The 22,188-nt window shown below is 37.1% G+C and overlaps 1 protein-coding gene across 1 annotated transcript in view; it reads left to right on the plus strand.

Moving 5' to 3' along the window:
- The window catches only part of SLC44A5 (solute carrier family 44 member 5), a 124,426-nt gene that overhangs the window by 90,115 nt on the left and 12,123 nt on the right, over nucleotides 1–22,188 (plus strand). The window contains exons 11-16 of the mRNA XM_059686222.1: nucleotides 4,445–4,576; nucleotides 8,684–8,783; nucleotides 10,752–10,844; nucleotides 11,293–11,380; nucleotides 11,893–12,155; nucleotides 12,929–13,023. Coding sequence (XP_059542205.1) covers nucleotides 4,445–4,576; nucleotides 8,684–8,783; nucleotides 10,752–10,844; nucleotides 11,293–11,380; nucleotides 11,893–12,155; nucleotides 12,929–13,023 — 771 coding nt within the window. The remainder of the gene's footprint in view (nucleotides 1–4,444; nucleotides 4,577–8,683; nucleotides 8,784–10,751; nucleotides 10,845–11,292; nucleotides 11,381–11,892; nucleotides 12,156–12,928; nucleotides 13,024–22,188) is intronic.

Below are 22,188 nucleotides of genomic sequence, written 5' to 3' on the forward strand. Positions count from 1 at the left end.
TCCCAGGTTAGATTCCGGTCAAGGACATGTACCTCAGTTGCTGGCTTGACCCCCAGTCCCTATCAGAGCATGTGCAAGAGGCAACCAATCAATGTGTCTCTCCCTTTCCCTTCACTCTCTCTAAAATTCAATGGAAAAATATCCTTGGGTGAAGATTAACAAAAACAAAGTAAATGGATTAAGTAACATTAAAGAGACTATAAGAAAAATATATTCCAAAGTTTGTTAGTTGTATAATGGTTATGTTTAAATTGTTAACACCTAAGAAATTGGGTGAAGGGTACATATAATATGCTGTAGTATTTTATAGTTTTTTTTACATGTATGAGATTATTTCAAATTAAAATATTAAAAAATTAAAAATTATAAAATATTAATTGAAATGTATCTGCATTACATGAAAAGTCTCCTAATTGCTTCTAGCATAATTTATTAAATTGTGCTAAAATTTACAAGGGTTCAATTAAAAAATATCTTAATTCTAAATGATATAATAGAAAATATATAATAGTGCAGTTATAAGCACTTATCTGAAAATAAAAATTTAAAGAAGCGAATTTAAAGAAGGGATTAGCCAAAGAAAATATATGCACAACCCATGGACACAAACAACATTATGGTGATGGCCAGAGAGAAGTGAGGGGCAAGAGCTGGGTAGAGGGGGCAAAAGGGGGGAAATAGGGACATCCTATATAATAGTAATAAAAGCTAATATGCAAATTGACTAAACGGCAGAATGGCTGGACGCTATGATGCATACTGACCACCAGAGGGCAAACGCTCAATGCAGGAGCTGCCCCCTGGTGGTCAGTGCACCAGAAGCCAGGTTCACAGCTGGCAAGCACAGCTAAGGTTGTCCAACTGCTGGCTTAGCGGGGAGTGGGCCTAAGCCAGCAGTTGGACATCCCCTGAGTCTCCCGAACTGCAAGAGGGTGCAGACTGGGCTGAGGGACTCCCTTACCCCCTGAGTGCTTGAATTTCATACACTGGGCCTCTAGTTAGTATAGATTGTTTTATATAGTACTAGGGGCCCGGTGCACGAAATTCGTGCACTGGGTGTGTGTGTGGGGGCGGGGGAGTGTCCCTCAGCCCAGCCTGCCCCCTCTCACATACTGGGAGCCCTCATGCGTTGACCCCCATCACCCTCCAATCACAGGATCGGCCCCTTGCCCAGGCCTGACGCCTCCGCCAGAGGTGTCAGGCTTGGACAGGGTACCCCCATCTCCCCCCGATCACTGGCTCTGGCCCCCGCCCAGGCCTGAGGCCTCTGGCCCAGGAATCATGCCTGGGCAGGGGACCCCCATCTCCCTCTGATCGCTTGCTCCACCCCCCGCCCAAGCCTGACACCTCTGACCCAGCTTCAGGCCTGGGCAAGGGGACCATCATATCCCCCCAATCCCCGGCTCAGCCCCCAGCCCAGGCCTGATGCCTCGGCCAGAGGAGTTGACCCTCATCACCCTCCGATCACCAATCACTGGATCGGCCCCTTGACCACGCCTGAGGCCTCCAGCAGAGGTGTCAGGCCTGGGCAGGGGACCCCCAGCTCCCTGCAGTTTCAGGCTCCGCCCCTGCCCAGGCCTAACGCCTCTGGCTGAGGCGTCCGGCTCAGGCAGCGGGGACCCGCAGCTGCAGCGGCCCCGCGATCGTGGGCTCCGCTTTAGGCCCAGGCAAGGGACCCCTAGCTCCCGGGACTGCCAGCTTCGACCATGCCCAGCTCCCATCACTGGCTCCACCCTTACTTCCTGCTATCACTGGCCAGGGCGGCAAAGGCGCCTGATTCTCCGATCATGGCTGGGGGGCAGGGCAAAGGCGGCCCCAGGGCTGCCTTTGCCCTGCCCCCCAGCTCTTAGCTCCCCCCTGGGTTTCCGATCATTGTCAGTGGCAGGGGGCTTCTTCCTGCTTTCCCTTTCGCCTCCCTGCATTGTGCCTACATATGCAAATTAACCGCCATCTTGTTGGCAGTTAACTGCCAATCTTAGTTGGCAGTTAACTGCCCATCTTAGTTGGCAGTTAACTGCCAATCATAGTTGGCAGTTAATTTGCATATAGCCCTGATTAGTCAATGAAAAGGGTATCATCGTACGCCAATTACCATTTTTCTCTTTTATTAGTGTAGATATTGTTTTGATGAGCTTACAGGAAATAAAGGAAATCCCCTAAGGAAAATAAAATCTGTAAGTCTCTGGCCGTCCAAAAATTCTATGACTTCATCTCCTACTATTCTCCCTTTTACTCAGAACACCCATCCACACCAGCCTTCTAGCCATTTCTTTAACACACTCCTACCTTTGGGCCTTTGCTCTAGCTATACTCACTATTTGGAACTTGTCCCTTATCTCCAATGGCTAATTCCATTGCCTCCTTCAAGTGTTTTCTCATATCTCTTTTCAAAATGTCTACCTTACTAATATTCCAATTTGTACTCCTGTCCTATCAGGATACTCTCAATCCCCCCTGTACCTGTTTTACTTTTTCTTTTCCCATAGCAAATATCACTTTCTAATAGATAATCACTTACGCTGTAAGCCTCAGGCTAGCAAGAACCTTTGTCTGTTTACTTTGTCTGTTTATCGCCAAAGCTTAGAATAGTGCCAGTGCACTGTAGCTGCTCAATTGACATTTGTTGAATGAACAAATAAAAGAATGTATGGCCCAGCCCGGTTGGTGTGGTTCAAAGCTTGAGTGTCAGTCCAGGAACCAAGAGGTCACTGGTTCGATTCCTGGTCAGGGCAAATGCCCAGTTTGTGGGCTTGATTCCCAGTAGAGGGGTGCAGGAGGCAGCCAATCGACAATGTTCCTTTCTCATCAATCCTTCTATCTCTCTATCCATCTCCCTTCCTCTCTCTCTAAAAATAAATAAAAATATATTTTAGAAAATAATAAAAGAATGTATGACTAGATATGGATGTCTCTTTCCTTATTCTCCTTGGTATAATTAGAGCTTCTTATATCTATGAATTTATATATTTCATCAGTTCTAGAAAATTCTCACCCAATAACTTTCAAATATGACTGATATATATTAGGGCCTACTCAAGCTATTGTCTATCCCTCTTAGCATATGATCATATTTTGTCCCTGTGCCACATTCTGCTCTATTTTGGGTAATTTCAGTTCATTAATTCTCTAATTTGCTATTTATTTATCAATTTAATTTTAATCTAACAATTAATTATTTTATTTTGAAAAATTCTACTTAGTTCACCTTCTAGTCTAGTCTTATCTCTCTCCCCTTCATTTTATATCTACAAAAAAAAAAGATCTATTTGTTTATAGTTAGGGGTTCAAAAAGCTGTGTGTGGTGTTCCCCCCCCCCCACCCATTATTTCTGGGACATTTCCAATGGACCTAATCCAGACCCAGTGGTCATTAAAATTAGTGGACCTCTTAACTCTATTTTCTTTTTACTGCCACTTTATCTAGACCATTTAAACCTCAGAGGGAAGGTAGGGGAGGGGAGGGGTAAGGGGGAGAGATCAACCAAAGGACTTGTATGCATGCATATACACCTAACCAATGGCCACAGACACCAGGGAGGTGAGGGCATGAGTGCGGGGGTTAGGGGAGCAATGGGGGGGGCGAGGAATGAGGACACATATGTAATACCTTAATCAATAAAGAAATTTTTAAAAAAGAAGTCATTATAGAGTCTAAAATATAGAGTTTGGGAGAAAATATGGTTAGTCCCTGTTTGCCTTGCCTAGACACAAACTTTGATAAGAATATGCTTTAGATGTTCCACGAAGACATGACTTCACTGTCAAAAAAAATTTGAAAAGGGCTTTTTTTTTTTAATTTGAATGAATTTTTAAATTTGCCTTTTAGGTTGATTATATATTCACATGCTTCAAAGTTCAAAAAGTATAAAGTTTATACAGTGAAAATTTTCCTTCTCATTCTATTCTGTGGTCACTAAATTTCTCTTCCTGCAAGCAAAAAATATCATATTTCTGTGTATCCTTCCAGAGAGACTTTATGTGTGTACAAGAAAAAATATATATGAATTGTTCTTATTATACAAGTTATAGCAGACATTTTGTCATTTTGTACCTTGCTCTTTTCACCTAACAAAAGATCACAGAAATTATTTAATATCATTAGACTTTCTCCTCTTTATACGGGAATATGGTATTCCACTGTACAAGTATACCATAACTTATTTAACCAGTCCTTACTGATGGGCATTAAGGTTGTTTCTAGTCAATAGGACATTTAAAGCCAAATGTTGCCATAGTCATCCAAACAAACACAGAAAACTCTGATATTGAATATAGTAGCATATTTAGACTATTAGACCAACATAAAATATTTACTATATAAATATGAATCTTGCCTTTGTAGAAATAACCATGCTGATCAAATACATGTAGATGTGTTGTAAGTGTATAACTTATGTTTCAGAAAATAACATTTTATATTAGTCTTTTTTTCCATCTTTTTCAAGGAATATGGCACTGTTACCAGCAATACAGGAATCTTCAGGAACGCCCCAATTCTCACTTAACTATATATGACCTCGGAATTCAGACTGATATAAGCATGTACTTACAACTGAAACAAACATGGTTCGCATTTAGTGAGTGGATTTTAAAAAGTGGTTTTGTTAAAACTGTAATAATGAGAAAGCATATTTTTGTCTAAAGGAAAGCTTGGGTTGGTGTAACCTGTTGAACACACTTATCATTAATATCATTAAAGTAAATGTGTTTATAATTCTACTAGCTACAGTAAATGGAAAAGTCATTGAGTGGAATTTATCATATAGTCTAAGGAAACATTATTTGTCAATGATTTCAAGTTTTTGCCTTTAACTTAAAATGCTTTGGATGTGGATGTTTATAGTCATTAACCTGATATTCAAGAAAGGTATTTTAAAAGGAAACAAATGCTTGATTTTTTAAACTTGTTTTTAAAAAAAGAAAAAGGGGATAAAAAATAAAATTTTTATAGCAGGAATTTTAAATTATTTATTATATGAATTGGAATAATAAGTAAAAAAATTTGTATTTTGAACTATTTATTCAGATTATCAAATTCATTAAGGGTCATATTAACAAAATTTTAAAGCAAGGTGATTTCAGAGATGGCTTTAAACCTATATTCCTAGAATGGTTTTATTATAACATTCTTTGCACTTCGAGATTCATGTGCTTTCATCAAAAGTTTTTTAAATTCTCTAATTGCATATTGCTTTAAAAGAAAATTCATCTTTATATTGTTGAAGTTTGAAAGCCAAGTAAGAAATGGTCAAGGAAGCTTGGTAATGGAGCCCAGGGGCTCAGAGGGGTCAGTGTCTTGGTGGGGCATCCTGATTCCAGGTCTGGATCCCATCCCATAAATTTGATTTTGCCATGCCACCTAAAAGCCATTAGGCTTTTGTATAGGCTCACATAGTCGCCAGAGTGCCATTTTATTTATTTATACTTTTAGGTTTACACTATTTTTTTTACACTCTCCCTGACTGTCTTGGACACTTCTTTCCTGGGGTCAAAGCATATGGGACCAAGATTGCTAATGAGGAGCTTTTTTAGCAGAAGGCCTCACATAGCTTTGAGAGCTGTTTCCTTCAGGCCCATGACACGCTTGAGGACCTAGCCCTGCTGCACAGAAGCCCCCACCAGATTCCTTTGTCTCCCCAATGGAATTGTTCTCTTTTCCTTGGTCTTGGTCTTATTTCATTATTTATTTTTATTGATTTCAGAAAGAAAGGGAGAGAAAGAGAAACATCAATGATGAGAGAGAATCACTGATTGGCAGCCTCCTGCACACCTGACATTGGGGATTGAGCCAATCTTGGATTGTGTTAGGAAATAGTTGTATTTTCATTTCTACTATTAATCATCCTAGTGTCCAGGCATGTGCCCTGACCAGGAATCAAACTATGACCTCCTGGTTTATAGGTCGATGCTCAATCACTGAGCCACACTGGCTGGGCTGTTCTCTTTTCCTTGGTCAGTGCTGGATCAGAACACCAAAACCCTTGCTCTTTGGCTTCCCATTTCTGGCTCTAATCAGACTAGTTCTCTTCACATAACATACCCATTTTTTTTCAACTATTTTGCCGAAGAATTGTTTCATTTATAGTCATTTTTAACTGTAAAAATCAGACATCTTGGAATTTACATCCCCATCTGATCACTTTCCCTGAATTTGAAGTGATTATATATCTCCTCAGCAACCCACTTACTGTTAGCTATCATTTCTAAAGATGACAAATCTCATCCATTATGTATTGAAACCCTCACATGAGTCTTAGTTACAGGTTCTGTGGTCCTCCCACTGCTGTCCCTTAAGGACCTCAGCACAAATATCATTGACTTTATCAGAATCTGCTATTGGAAAATTAGGAGATGGACTTTGAGGAAAATACAGAGCTTGCTTTTATTTTCAAGTCTAGAAATACTAAGTTTTCCTCAAATGAGCCTCAGCTTTCATAATCCAATTATCAGATATTAATTGATGACTTGTGTTTGGACAAAGTTCTAGGTGCCTGAGACAAGTGCATACATTTGATTACATGAATTGACAGAAACAGTTATACAAACAATAATATAATTCTTATGAATCTTAGATTGTGTTAGGAAACAGTTGTATTTTCATTTCTACTGTTACTTATTCTAGTGTCCTCCTCTGTGAAGTTATAATTATACCAGCTTCTCTATAGGGTCTCAAAAAATTGTGTTTATATTGTTTTTTCTCATTCAAACACAAGGAAGGAATGCATTATATAAATCCAAAAGACAGTTTAATTTCTCTAATATAACCATTTTTAACATGTAATTTCATAAAGGTAGAGTTTAATATGCAGTGTTCTTATCAATGCAATTTCAAATATAAAGCAATTCTGGTAGATCTCATATTCTTAAGTTTGTCCAAAGAATATAATGATTTTAGCTTATTATGGCTATACTCCACAATTCTGGGCTCATTTTTCTATTTTAAGAGAATCAAATGTGCATGAAAACATCAATACACAGTTTAACTAAAAAAAGTTATAGTAGCAAAATGATACATTACTGAGATATTCCCACTTACTTGGAAATACTAAATGATATGTGATGTAACATCAGAATATTAGTGGTATAAGAGTAGGATAAAATAATGAGTGCCCTGTCAGTGGAGAGGTGTTCATGCATCAGCAGAATAACTCTCTAGGAAGTGTGTTAATGAATAGATTCTTTCACAGGTGGAAATTTTAATTAACTTTCCATTAAGTTTCTTTTAGTTTCTTTCCATTAAGTTTCAGATTGCTATTAGCAGTGATATATTTTCTTAATTTTAAGATCATACCTTTTCACTTTTTAACATCTCTGAAGTCAGGATGCATCTTATAATTAATGAATAGATGTTTAATGATGGATTTCTTTACTTTTCCTAAAAAGATATTACTAAATTAAAGGTATGTTTTAGAATTGAGGAAGTATAGTAATTAGGACTATTTGGCTTCAAATAAAAAGAAAGTAATTCAAGATAGCTGAAAATAAAATAAAATTGGAGCAAGCTAGGGCCAAGGCAGAGGTATTTTTATAAGAATGTATAAGTATCTTGCCAAACTAAAAAATAAAACAGAAAGATGATTTCAAGTGTACCTAGATCCAGGAAACAAAAGCCAAAAAAGAACCCAAGATTTCTTTCCCCCTCCTCTCTCTCTCTGCCTCTACGCATACACTTTATTCTTTCTTTGCAGATTTATTTACCTCACATGAAGATAGTTTTGACATCGTTTATTAAGTTTGCATAACTCTTAGTTCAAGAAGTTTATAAACTAACTCAAAACTGACCTAGAATATCTTAGTCCTAATTCTGAGACTTTTATTAGATGGACTGTGTTTAAAACTTGATACCATCAACGGTGGTCATGTGGAGTCACAGAATAAAAATGTGGGCAGCCACAAGCCTGCTATATAAATCTGCAAGGTCAATTAATTAAGAGGCATTGTGCCCCAGCCAGTTTGGCTCAGTGGATAGAGCCTCGGCCAGAGAACTGAAAGGTCTCAGGTTTGATTCTGGGCAAAGGCACATACTTCGGTTACAGGCTTGCTCCAGGGCCCAGCGGGGGCCCGTGCAGGAGGCAACCAATTTATGTGTCTCTCTCACATCGATGTTTCCCTCTCACTGTCTCTCCCCTCCCTTCCACTCTGAATGGGGGAAAAATATCCTCGGGTGAGGATTAGCAATAACAACAAGAAAAAGAGGCATTGTGAACAGGGCAGACAAAAAGTTTCTTCTGTAATGATCTCTTACTCAGTGAAGTTAAAACGGGGTGAGGGTGAGGATGAGGGTGAGGGTGAGGGCAGGATTGGGGGGATGAGCGGACATTGGGGGGATAAGGACACATTTGTAATAGCTTAATCAATAAAGGGGGAAAAAGTGAAACATTTAAGAGTTGCCTAAGGCAGCCCTTCCTTCCTTCCATGCCTGTTTTCCCATTTCTACAAATGGCCTGAAATGTTTCCATACATAAAGTCTGTCCGGTTGAGTTGTTCAAACTTCAGCTAAAGGTTTCCATCTAGATTTCTTAGCATTTCTTGTGGGTTTTGAAAGTGAATTTCTAAGATTGGCTGAAACAATGAAGTGTCTGAGTTGGCAGAAATAACCATGAAGCTCAGTCCTAACTTCTGCAGAGGAAGTGTGTTTTGGGGATTGATCTGTGCTGCACGCTGACTTCTTTTTCTGTTTAAAGTGGTAATCCTCAGCATCCTCGAAGTGCTTGTCATCCTCCTGCTGATCTTCCTGAGAGACCGGATCCGCATCTCCATCGCCCTCCTGAAGGAAGGGAGCAAGTAAGACCCCGACGGAAAAACTCGCCTAGAGTGTATCTGTCAGCCCAGCCAGGCACTGCCTATTGGGTAGCTGCCCCAGACTAAATTCCCTTTAAGAAGACTTGTTAAAGAAATTTGCTTTCCCTTTAAGATGACTTGTTTGAGATCAGACAGCCAGTTATTAAAAGGTCATGCTAATATGTCCTTCAATATTCCCTAAAACCTCAATTATCATGGGGTAAAGTAAGGTTAAAACCTGTCTAGTCTATATATTAGCATGTTTTTAAAACACCAAATATATGGAAGGAGAATAACATATGTGAAACTAGGCAATAAAGTGCTATGTAGCAGTTAGTTATATTGCATGTTGTATTGTTCCCATACTGAGTCACCTGTTAATATTAATGGCTGAGATCATTTGCAGAACTTTAAACCACCATTATTCTAGAAAATCAATTACATACTATTACCATTGCCATATGAATGACAAAATTTGCCAATAGAAAGAATAATTGGTCCTAGCAGTACTAGACTATATATTTTGTACCAACACCTCTTAATTTAGAAAACCTTTATACTCAGAGCCATTTTTATTTTTAAAATGCTATAAAATAAACACTAAATTTTTCATAAATTCATGCTGGGATATAACAACTACAGTTTCCAAACTATTCCAAAAGGTGACTTGAGAATAGTACTTTAAACTTTTGAATGATGCATGGAAGAAACAAAGAAAGCCCACAGATCATACTCTCTATTTAAGATGATGGAAACTACGTTGTTAATGACTCAGGACCAAATTATCAAACTTGCAGTTTGATAAATTAAACTTTTTCTCCTTCCCACAATAACAGAAGCCCTATCATTAGTCACTGAAAACTACTGATTGTCTGGATTTTTAAGATAATATGATATTGTGCAATTCACTGTTACTTGCCCCCCTGTTATGCCTCTTAATGTGTATATGAGTGTGTGTGTGTGTGTGTGTGTGTGTGTGTGTGTGTTAAGGGGCCAATACCACTGTGACAGGTTGATAGTTCAAGGAAAAAAGAGTTGGAATAAATGTGTGAGTATACAGTAAACAAAGGGGTGCTCAATAATTCACTGAACAGTAGTGTCTGGAGAAAGGAAACAACACTGTAGCTCAACCAGTGATGTGGAGAAGGTAATAGATTAAAAAGAATCTAAGATGTTTCAATTCATTCGGAGTGGGAATAGTTCCACCAGAGTTCTCAGTGGCTATAGCAAACACTGTTGGATTTAATCCAATGTCCTATACTGCAAAGATCGCTCGAAAGTAGTTAGGGACAGAGCAACTAGTGACCATTTCAGAAACTATGTCTTATGAAGAGTATCAAAAGAATGATTATCCTGCAGAATAAAAGGATGAGTTACTTGGAAGGAGTACTGTGTTAAAAGGTGGCCATTTCTTCTCCAGAAGGCAGTGGATGTGAATTACAGGCAGGCAGATAAGGAAGCATTTTCTAATATGTTGGTAGGAAGTAGAATAAGTTGTGTCATATACAAGTAATTTGCTTTAAGTGTGGTCACCAGGGGCTTATGACCATATTTTGAGAGAGTACAAAAAGATTCCTGAATTAGGGAGTGACTCACACATTTGATGAGATGATTGTCAAAGTCCTCTTCAATTTTAAAAATCTAAGAATCTAGTCAAAAGGAAGAAATGTTATGATTGTAATATATCAAATCCTTATGAGAAATAAACAAAGAAGAGAAAGTTTGGGGAAATTTGATCAGGATTCAAACATGAGCATTAAAATAATGTCTCTAACTTACAATCAATCAATAAAATTTAAAAACCAACTAAGAATATACCAGCATGATCAGCCAATGAGAGTTACTAGTTATGACCACTGTTCTTAGAATTAATCCAGTCTAAGCCTTATTTCTAATTCTAACAAATAAAAATTTATTAGAGAAATTATAACACTGGATCATTTTGAATTTCAACTATTTGTTTTATTTCAGAGCCATTGGATATGTCCCTACTACATTAATTTATCCAGTTTTTACTTTCTTTTTGCTCTCAATCTGTATTTGCTACTGGGCGGTGATAGCAGTGTATCCTTTGGTAGTTTATCAAGTTGAACCTCAGGTCACCCCACTATTCAGGAACCAGGAGTTCAGTGGTTTTCACCATGGGAAGATTAGGAACATCCTAAAGAAATAACTGATTATTTTTTTCTGCCAAACTCTGAAAAGGTGTCAGTGTCCCGATTGCATTTCCCCTTTTATAGGTCAGATGGTCGATTTTGTTTTATTTTGTCTTCACATATCATTGGTGATAACCTTAAAAAGCTTCTATATATTTCACTGTTTTTAAGAGGCCTCTCAGTGCAGCTGATCCATGTTATATTACTCTAAGTCTGAAGAATGGATTAATTATTAAAATGTTAGAACTTATTTGAAGTTAATCTCTCAAAAGATATTTAAGTTACTTGTATTTTTTTCATGTCTATTTATTTTCAATTTACCAGCAAATAATTTATCCTTAATAGAGTTTATTCAGTTACTTGGCTACATCAGGGACACCCATATACAAAGTCATAACCCCAGAGGGGAAATGTAAATATGAAAATAGAACCTGTGACCCAGATGTAAGTAAAAGAAACTCTTTCTTCTTTAACTTCCATACAGATCACTACTACATTTCACCTAGCAGTTGTAGGAGTCATCCTGAAATAGAGACCCTGTATAGTGAGAGGGGTCACTCTGGAGAAGGAGAGAGTGGGTCAGCAGTTAGCAGGAGAACACTGCAAAAGGTGGGGGGGGGTGGAAATAGAAGGAAAGCTCTATTATTTCCTGATCTCATTTGTTTTATCATATACCCAAGAAGCAGGTATTGTCAACAACCTCACTAATAAATGTGAACTTAAAGGGGGTGAAGAGGGATGAACATAAGATAGAAAAGGAAAGATACTTTTCAGAGCTCATTAAAGGATTCTATAAAGTGATGTGATTGAAAATAGGAACAACAGCAGAAGCTCATGGAAAAAGAACAGGACATGCAACTGGAGGTGGGGGTGGGGGTACACAAAACAAAAGGCAGGGCGGGTGTTATCTTACAATAGTATTTGATATTCTATGTTGTTTTTTTCTCTGAGTGCAGATTTTTAACACAACGGAAATGTCCAGAGCTTGCCCTGGTGCTCAGTGTAACTTTGCTTTCTATGGTGGAAACAGCCTGTACTACCAATACATCTCTACCTTCCAGATATTCAATCTATTTATCTTTCTCTGGCTGATAAACTTTGTCATTGCATTGGGTCAGTGTGCCCTTGCTGGTGCCTTTGCTTCTTATTACTGGGCCTTGAGAAAACCTGAGGACATCCCACCATATCCACTTTTTACTGCGTTTGGACGAGCCATACGGTAAGTACCACATTGAGCCCCACATCTATTTTCCAAGTTATATTTAATGTGCTTATAATTCAATCTTGTGCTTATCATTCAAGAGGTAAGATACAAGTGAGCTCAAAAGTATGATTCAAGATTTATGGATGTTCATTGGCTCTGTCTGGTTTTATAGCCACAACTTTATACTCCCTGCCCAGGCCACTATTCCTATTTTTCTAAAAATAATAGGTTACAAGAGAGAAGAGGTAGGGGAGGAAACCATATTAAAGATTAAGGATTAACTTGGCTCTGTCTCTCCATTGCTCAGATCAAACATCTTATATTTTGCTGACAGGCTATTAATATCATTTTTATAGATAAAGGGAAAAATATATATGTATGTTTTAAAACTCTAAACCTTCACCAATCTGGATAGGAGAATGTAAGACAGTGATGGCGAACCTATGACACGCATGTCAGAGGTGACACGCGAACTCATTTTTTTGGTTGATTTTTCTTTGTTAAATGGCATTTAAATATATAAAATAAATATCAAAAATATAAATCTTTGTTTTACTATAGTTGTAAATATCAAAAAATTTCTATATGTGACATGGCACCAGAGTTAAGTTAGGGTTTTTCAAAACGCTGACACGCCGAGCTCAAAAGGTTCGCCATCACTGGTGTAAGAAGCTCTTTCCTATCAGTTCCCCTCCACATCCCTTTTACCTAAAAAACTGTTTAATTAACATCCTTTTAGTTAATAGTAAAGACATCATAACGTTTACTCTCATTTTATCTTTGCCCAGATATCACACAGGATCTCTAGCATTTGGATCCTTACTTCTTGCATTAATTCAAATGTTTAGGATAGCCCTAGAATACTTGGACAAACGTATTAAAGGTAAGATTCCAGAATTCATCTTTTCTCAGACCTTCTGACTTTTATGAAGAGTATATATTGGGCAGGTAGTTGCAGGAAACATGATAACTGTCACCAGGGTAGTAAGGATGGAGGTGGTCAGATTGGGTTCTATTTGGAAGAAAAAGCCAACAGGACTTGCTGAAAGGTTGGGTATGGTTATGGGAAGGATGTAATGATATTTACTAAGAGGTCAAAATCAGGAAAAGCAAATTTCAAAGAAGAGATTAAAAATTGTGTTTGTGACATGCTAATATTGAGAAGCATTCTGGAGTTGTCAGGTAGTTTCAAGTCTAGAGCTCAGGACAGGTTGGACTTAAAATATAAATATGGGAGTCATTGGCATAAATCTTCATACATGACACATATAGCTTATAAACATATAAACTCTGTTTAGAATGCACTTTGAAAAATTATTAAATGCCAAAACAATCCTGAAATGGAACAACAAATTTGGAACATTTACATTTTCTGATTTTAAAAGTTCATACAAAGCTACAGTCATCAAAACAGTGTGGCACTGGCATAAGGACAGACATATGGTTGTGGACTAGAATAGAGAGCCCCAAAATAAATCCTCACATATAAGCCCATTCAATGGGGAAAGGACAGTTTTTCTCAACTACTGTTACTAGTAAAACTGGATATCTATATGCAAAAGAATTAATTTGGACCTTACCTTATATCATATAAAAAATATTTCAATCCAGGTCGGTATGGCTCAGGGGGTGAGCATCAACCCATGAACCAGAGGTCACCCTGGTTGGGGCACATGCCCAGGTTGTGGGCTCAATCCCCAGTGGGAGCATGCAGGAGGCTGATTGATGTTTCTGTCTCGTCGATGTTCCTATCTCTGTCCCTCTCCTTTCCTTTTTTTCTAAAATCAATAAAAACATATTTTAAAATATATATTTCAAAATTGATCATAGACTTAAACATAAAAACTAAAAGTATAAGGTGGAGTCAAAGTATAATGGGGCATCTGTAATAGAGTCAATGATTTAAAAGTGAGTAAAAACTCTTCGAAAAGAGCAAAGGAAGAAATCTTCATGACATTAGACTTGGTGATTTTCTGATATATGACAACAAAAGAAAAAACAAATTAGACTTCATCAAAATAATAAAGAAAGCATCTAGGGCACTTTCAAGAGAGTGGACGATCCACAGAATGGGAGAAAATATTTGCAAATCATATAATTAGATATGCCACCGATATTTAGAATATCTAAAGAACTTCTACAACTCAATAATACACCCAATTCAACATGGGCAAAGGATTTTTTAATTATATAAAACTTTTTGAGCTTTGCTAAGATATAATTGACCAATAAAATTGTAATATGTTTAAAGTGTACAACATGATGATTTGGTATACATATACATTGTAGAAGGATTCCCGCATTCAAGGTAATAAACACATCCATCACCTCACCTCACTATACTTACCTTCTTTTTTCTTTTTTGGTAAAAACATTTAAGTTCTTTTTTCTTAGCAAATTTTAATTGTTTATCATGTTATACATTAGACTCTACGACCTTTATTCATCTTATTACTGAGAGTTCGCACCCTTTTACCACCCTCTCCCTATTTCCTCCACCACTCAGCCTGCACCATTCTTTTCTGTTTGTATGAGCTCAACTTTCTTTTTTAATTTCACATATAAGTGATACCATGCAGATTTGTCTTTTTCTATCTGGTTTATTTTACTTAGCACAATGCCCTCCACGTCCATGTCTATTGTTGCAAAAGCGGGATCCTTATTTTTTTTAAGGCTGAATAATATTCCACTGTCTATCTATACCATATTTCCTTTATCCACTGATGCATCAAATGATAGGATTCCATATATAAGATATTGTAAATAATGCTACAGCGAACATGGGAGTGCAGATACCTCTTTGAGATAGTGACTTTATTTCCTTCAGATATATACACAGAAGTGGAATTGCTAGGTCATGTGGTCATTCTATTTTTAATTTCTAGAGGAACTCCATACTGTTTTCCATAGTGGATACACCAATTTACATTCCACCAACAGTGTACAGGGTACCCTTTCCTCCAAGTCCTCACCAACACTTATTTTTTTGTCTTTTTGCCAGTAGACATCCTAACAGGTGTGTGGTGGATATCTCAGTGTGGTTTTGATTTTCATTTCTCACATAATGAGTAATGTTGACTACATTTCCATTTACCTATTGGCCTTCTGTATATCTTCTTTGGAAAAATGTCTATTCAGATCTTTTGCCCATTTTTTTAAAAATTGGGTTATTTGGGGGATTTTTGCTATTGAGTTCTTTATATATTTTGGACATTAACCCTTTATCATATATGTAGTTTCCAATTTTTCCCCCATTCCATAGGTTGCCTTTTCATTTTATTGATGGTTTTCTTTGCTATGAATAACTTTTTAATTGGAGGTACTCCCATTTGTTTATTTTTGCTTTTGTTGACTTTGCTTTTGGTGTCACATTCAAAAAATCATTGCCAATACCGATGTCAATGAACTTAGGCCTATGTTTTCTAGGAGTTTATGTTTTCAGAATTACTTCCAAGTTTTTAATCCATTTTGAGTTGATTATTATGTATGAAGACAATGGTCCAATTTTATTCTTTTGTGTGTGGATATCTACTTTTCCTAACACCATTTATTGACGATGCCATCATTTCTGCATTGTATGTTCTTCAGTCCTTTGTCAAAAATTGATTGACCATATATACATGAATTTATTTCTGCTCTCTCTGTTCCATTCATCTATGGGTTAATTTTTCTATCACTACTACACTGTTTTAATTACTGTTGTTTGAAATTAATAAGTATAATGCCTTCAGCTTTGTTCTTTCTCAATTGCTTTGGCTATTCGAACTCTTCTGTAGTTTCATACAAATTTTTCTGTGAAAAATACTATTAGAATTTTGATAGGGATTGCATTGAACTTGTGGATTGCTATGGGCACTATAAACATTTTAACAATGCTAATTCTTCTAACTCACGAACATGGAATATTTGTTATTTATTTGTGCCTTCAATTTCTTTCATTAATAGTTTACAGTTTTTGATGCACAGGTCTTTTGCCTCCTTGTTTAAATTTCTTCTACATATTTATTGTTTTTGATGAAATTGTCAAGAGAATTGTTTTTTTAATTTCTCTTTCTAGTAGTTGTTAATGTATAGAAATGTAGCTGCTTTTGTATATTGATTTTGTTTTCTGAAACTTTACTGAATTTGTTTATGTTCTAATAGCTTTTTGGTGGAGACAGTAGGGATTTTTTAATATATAATGTCGTGTGATCTGCAAATAAAGGCAAGTTTACTTCTTTCTTTCTGATTTCAATGCTGTTTGTTTGTTTATTTATTTATTTAACTTGCCTAATTGTTCTGGCTAGGTCTTCCAGTACTCTGTTGAATATAAGGGGAGGGAGTAGGTATCTTTGTCTTATTCCTGATCTTATAGGAAAAGCTTTCAGCTTTTCACCTTTGAGTGTGATGTTAGATGTGAGCTTGTTATATATGGCCTTGATTATGTTGAGGGCTCCTATAACCAGTTAGTTTGTTAATATTTTGTCAAGGAATTGTGCATTTATATTTGTCAGGGATATTGGCCTATAATTTTATTTTCTTGTTTACTTGTCTGGCTTTGGTATCGGTATAATGCTGGTCTCACAAAACGAGTTTGGAAATGTTCCCTGTACTTCTACTTTTTGGAAGAGTTTGAGAAGGGTTGCTGTTAATTCTTCTTTACAAGTTTGGTAAGATTCATGAGTAAAATCATCTAATTCTTTTATTTGTTGGGAGGTTTTAGATTTTTGAATCAAATGAAATTTTCTATTTCATTATGATTCAGTCTTGGTAGGTTGCATGTTTCTAGAAAGTTGTGTTCTCTAGGTTATCTAATTTGTTGATGTATAATTATTCATAGTAGTCTCATAATTTTTTATATTTCTGTGGTTTTAGTTGTAATGTCTCCACTTTCATTTCTATATTTGTCTTTTCTCTTCTTAATTAGTCTAGTTAATGGTTTTTCAATTTTGTTTATTTTTTTTCAAAAAACCAGCTGTTCCCTTCACTAATCTTTCCTATTGTCTTTTTATTTGCTGTTTCATTTACTTACACTTTGGTCTTTACTACTTCCTTTCTTCTACTAACTTTGTGCTTAATTTGTTCTTCTTTTTCTAGTTTCTAGAAGTGTAAACTTAGATTATTTGAGATCAGACTTTACCTTAACACAGGTATTTATTGCTATGAATTTCCCTCTAAAACTACTTTGGTTCATTCCATCTACTTGATGTGTTATATTTCCATCTTCATTTGTCTCAAGATACTCTTTGATTTTTTTTTATCTATTGATTGTTCAGTAGCATGTAGTGTAATCTCCACACATTGGTGGATATTCCAGTTTTTTTCTTGTTTTATACCATGGTGGTCAGTAAAGATAGTTTATACGATTTTAGTATTTTTATATTTATTAAGACCTGTTTTGTGGCCTAACATTATCTATTCTGGAGAATATTTCATGTGTGCTTGAGGAGAATGTATATTCAGCTGTGGTAAGATTGAATGTAATGTAAATGTCTATTAAATGCTTCTGGTGTAACATGTAATTTAAGTCTAATGTTTTATTTTTGATTTTCTGTCTGGATTGCTCTACCATTATTGAAATTGGAGTATTGAAATCCCCTACTATCATTATATTACTGTTTATTTCTCCCTTCATAAGTTTATGTATTTAGGTGCTTCAGTGTTGGCTATATAAATATTTACAATTTTATATCTTCTTGATGAATAGACTCCCTTTCACTGTGTCTTGTTACAGGTTTTGGCTGAAAGTCTATTGTGTCTAAGTATAAATACACCTGCTTTATTTTGGTTTCCATTTGCATGAAAAGCCTTTCTCGAATCCTTCACTTTCAGTCTATGTGTCTTTAAAGGTGAAGTGAAATATTGTAGGTAGCGGATAGTTGAGTCTTTTTTTTTAAATTCATTCAGCCACTCTGTATTTTTTATTGGAGAATTTAGTCCACTTATATTTAAGTGTAATTCTTGATAGCTATGAACTTACTATTACCATTTTGTTAGTTGTTTCTTGCTGCTTTATAGACTTGTGTTTCTCTCTTCCTCTCTTTTTAAAAAAATGTATTTTATTGCTTTTTTACAGAGAGGATGGGAGAGGGATAGAGAGTTAGAAACATCGATGAGAGAGAAGCATCAATCAGCTGCCTCCCGCACACCCGCTACTGGGGATGTGCCTGCAACCAAGGTACATGCCCTTGACCGGAATCGAACCTGGGACCCTTCAGTCTCCAGGCCGACGCTCCATCCAGTGAGCCAAACCGGCTAGGGCTCTCTCTTCCTGTCTTCCTTTGTGCTTAGATGATTTTCTGTCGTGGTATGCTCTGATTCCTTCCTCTTCATCTCTTTGTATGTAGTATAGGTTTTTAGCTTTGTGGTTATCATGAGGTTTACACAAAACATCTTATAGTTATAACAATCTATTTTAAGCTGATAACAAGGTAACTTTAAATACTTCAAACACATGTAAAAGTTCTACATTTTTACCCCCCTCCACATTATATACTACAATATTTTTGATGTCACAATTTGCATATTTTTATATTATGTATCAACAAATTATTATAAGTTTTACTTATTTTTATTACTTTGTCCTTTAACCTTCATACTAAAGTTGTAAGTAACTTACCCACCACCATTACAACTTTAGAGTATTCTGATTTTAACTATATATTTTCCTTTAACAGTGAGTTTTATACTTTCACATATTTTTATGTTACTAAATTAGCACCCTTTTGTTTTACCTTAAATAATTCTCTTTAACAATTCTTGTAAGGATGGTCTAGAGGTGATGATCTCAGCTTTGGTTTGTCTGAAATACTCTAATTCTCTTTCAATTCTGAAGGACAAACACCGTCAGGTAGTATCTTGATTGACAGTTTTTATCTTTCAGTACTTTAAATATATAATTCTACTTCATTCTGGCCTGCAAAGTTTCTGCTGAATAATCTGCTGATATTCTTATGGGATTTCCCTTATAAGTAATGAGTTACTTTTCTTCTTTGTCTTTAAATTTTAACTTTTGAAGATTTAACTTTATGTGTCTCTGTGAGTCTCTTTAGATTCATCTTTTCTGGTATTTTTTGGGGGGGCTTTCTGGATATGGATGTTTGTTTGTGCCCTAGGTTGGACAAGTTTTCAGCCATTATTTCTTTGAATAAGCTTTATGCATTTTCCCCTCCTTCTGGGATCCCTAGTACATATATATTGGTCTGCTTGATGGTATCCCATTAAGTCTTTAAGCTAACTTAATTCTTTTCACTCTTTTTTTTTTTTCTCTTTTTGCTTCTCTGGATGGATTCCACTGCCTTAACTTTGAGTTTGTTGATCCTTTCTTTTGTTTGATCTAGTCTGATATTGAACCCCTGTATTGAATTTTTTAGCTTAATTATTATATTCTTCAGCCCTATGAATTCTGTTTGATACACTTTTTTTTGTATTTTTCTATCTCTGTTGAAATTCTCACTTTGCTCATGCATTGCTCCCCTGACCTCAGTGAGCACTTTTATCACCACTATCTCTGCTTCATTAAGATCAGTTTCTGGAGCCCAGACAGTGTTGCTCAGTGGTTGAGTGTCAACCTATGAAACAAGAGGTCATAGTTTGATTCCTGGACAGGGCACCTGCCTGGCTTGCAGGCTTGATCCCCAATGTGGGGTGTGCAGGAGGCAGCCAATCAACTATTCCCTCTCATTATTGATGTTTCTATCTCTCTCTCCCTTCCTCTCTGAGAATATATATATATATATATATATATATATATATATATGTATGAGAGAGAGAGAGAGTGTGTGTGTGTGTTTCTGGAGATTTATCTTGTTATTGTTTGTTTGAAATGTATTTCCTTATTTCATTTTTTCTTGACTGTTTTGGTTAATGTGCATTAGATGAAAAAGCCACCTCCCCCCTTATGTCAGACTGTCTCATATAGGAGATGAACGCTATCAATTAGCCCAGGTCAAGCTTCTGGTTCTCTTAAAACCGTAATTGTCCTAGCCACCATAGTGATTCTTGGTGGCTCCCAAGACCTGTAGGTGTCTCAAAGGGGGAGGATCATAGGCAAAACCTAGGTGCGGGCTGAGTAGAAGCCAGATACTCAGATAGCAGCTGGGAAAGTATGCAGTCTACCACCTTTCAAGGAGAAACTGGGAGGCGGGTGTTTTGCCTGCTCCCTCTGCACAGAGACAGGGTGTATAGCCATGGTGGTGGGTGTGGGGAGGGTGCTCTTGCACCATTTAAAAATTGCTTCTTTGTTTGCTATAGTCCTAAGGAGTCATGAATGCAAGACCTGTTGGCTAAAAGGGCCAGAAGAACTGGGAACCGGCCCTCGGGCAGCAGCCTCAAATGCTGTGGCACCAGGCATGTGTACAAGCAACTTCTAAAGAGATGTTGGTGACCGAGTGTTATAAATGCAGTGAGATAGAGACAGAAGGTGGTGGAAGTGCCTACCAGCTTCTACAGGCTCCATGGAGGATCGTAGTTAGCTCCTAGATGCATGCAGATTAGAAAGCCAGAACCTTGGGTCGCAGGTTATAGAGTATGCAGTCAGACCTCTTCCCCAGAAAGACAGAAATATAGGTGTCTTTGCCTGAGCTCTGTGTGCTATGCCCTGAGCGGATAGCCACAGTGAGTGCCAGCACATGTGCCTGTTAAAAACTGCCTCTCTGTTCCTATGGGACTTGTCCACACCAGCCTGTTGGCTTTCAGAGCTAAGTGTTTTGAGGTCCTGTCCCTTGGGTGGGAGCCTTAAAAGCTGGAATCCTAGACATGCTGTCCAAACCCTTCACTCCTCAGGAGAAGCTGAGAATTGGATATATCATCCCAGTTGTATGGTATTGTGCAGAGAGTGGGTGTATTGGGTGGTGTGCCTCAGCCTTTCCTACCCATTTCAGTGTGGGGTTTTCTTGGTTGTCTGATGTGTGTGAGTAACTGAGCTAGCCTTTGGATTTCTCTCAGAGGAGATTACTACATGTATAGCTGTATATTCAGTGCATCTGTGGAAGGAGGGAAGTTCAGGGGCCTCCTGTATCATCATCTTGGTCTCACACAAAGAATTGGCACATACATTGCTCTAAACAAGGTTATATAAGTGGCTAATAAGCACATGAAAAGAGACTCAATATTAATTGTTTTGAAAATGCAAGTCAAAACCACAATGAGGTACCACTTCACAGCCATTAGAATGGCTACTGTTAAAAGATGGGATATAACAAGTGTTTGTAGGGTGAGGATAAATTGGAAGTGTGATCGCTGATGGAAATGTAAAATGGTGTAACCACCATGGAAAACAGTATGGCAATTTCTCAAAAATTAAAAATAGGATTTCCAGCTGATCAGCAATTGCACTTCTAGAGATATATACTCAAAAGAATTGAAAGCAGTGGCTCAAACATATTGGAGCACCAATACTCATAGCAGCATTATTCACAATAGCCAACAGTAGAAACAACCCAATTTCATGAACAGATAAAGGATAAAGAAAATGTAATATACACATACAATGGAATGTTATCCAGCTCAAAAAAAAGAATGAAATGATGAATCTTAGAAACTTTATGTCAAGTGATATGAGGTATCTAGAAGAAGCAAATTCACCCTGGCTGGCTTGGCTCAGTGGATAGAGCGTCAGACTGCGGACTGCAGGGTCCCAGGTTCGATTCCAGCCGAGGGCACATGCCTGGGTTGCGGGCTCGTTCCCCAGTAGGGGTGTGCAGGAGGCAGCCAATCAATGATTCTCTCTCATCATTGATGTTTCTACCTCTCTCTCCTTCTCCCTTCCTCTCTGAAATCAATAAAGAAATATATTTTTTTAAAAAAGCATTTTAGAAGAAGCAAATTCATACAGACACAAAGTACAATAGAGGTAACCAGGGACTGGGAGAAGGGGAGAGTGAGGAGTTATTTTTAATGGATACAGAGTTTCTATTTGATATGATGACAAGTTCAGGAAATAGATAGTGATGGTTGCACAACATTGTGAATGTACTTAATGCTATTGGATTGTACATTTAAAAATAGCTAAAATGGTAAATTTTGCATATATTATATTGCAACTTAAAAAATGTAAAGCCATTGAAAT

Source organism: Myotis daubentonii, chromosome 3, assembly GCF_963259705.1.
Source record: "Myotis daubentonii chromosome 3, mMyoDau2.1, whole genome shotgun sequence".
Taxonomy (NCBI): domain Eukaryota; kingdom Metazoa; phylum Chordata; class Mammalia; order Chiroptera; family Vespertilionidae; genus Myotis; species Myotis daubentonii.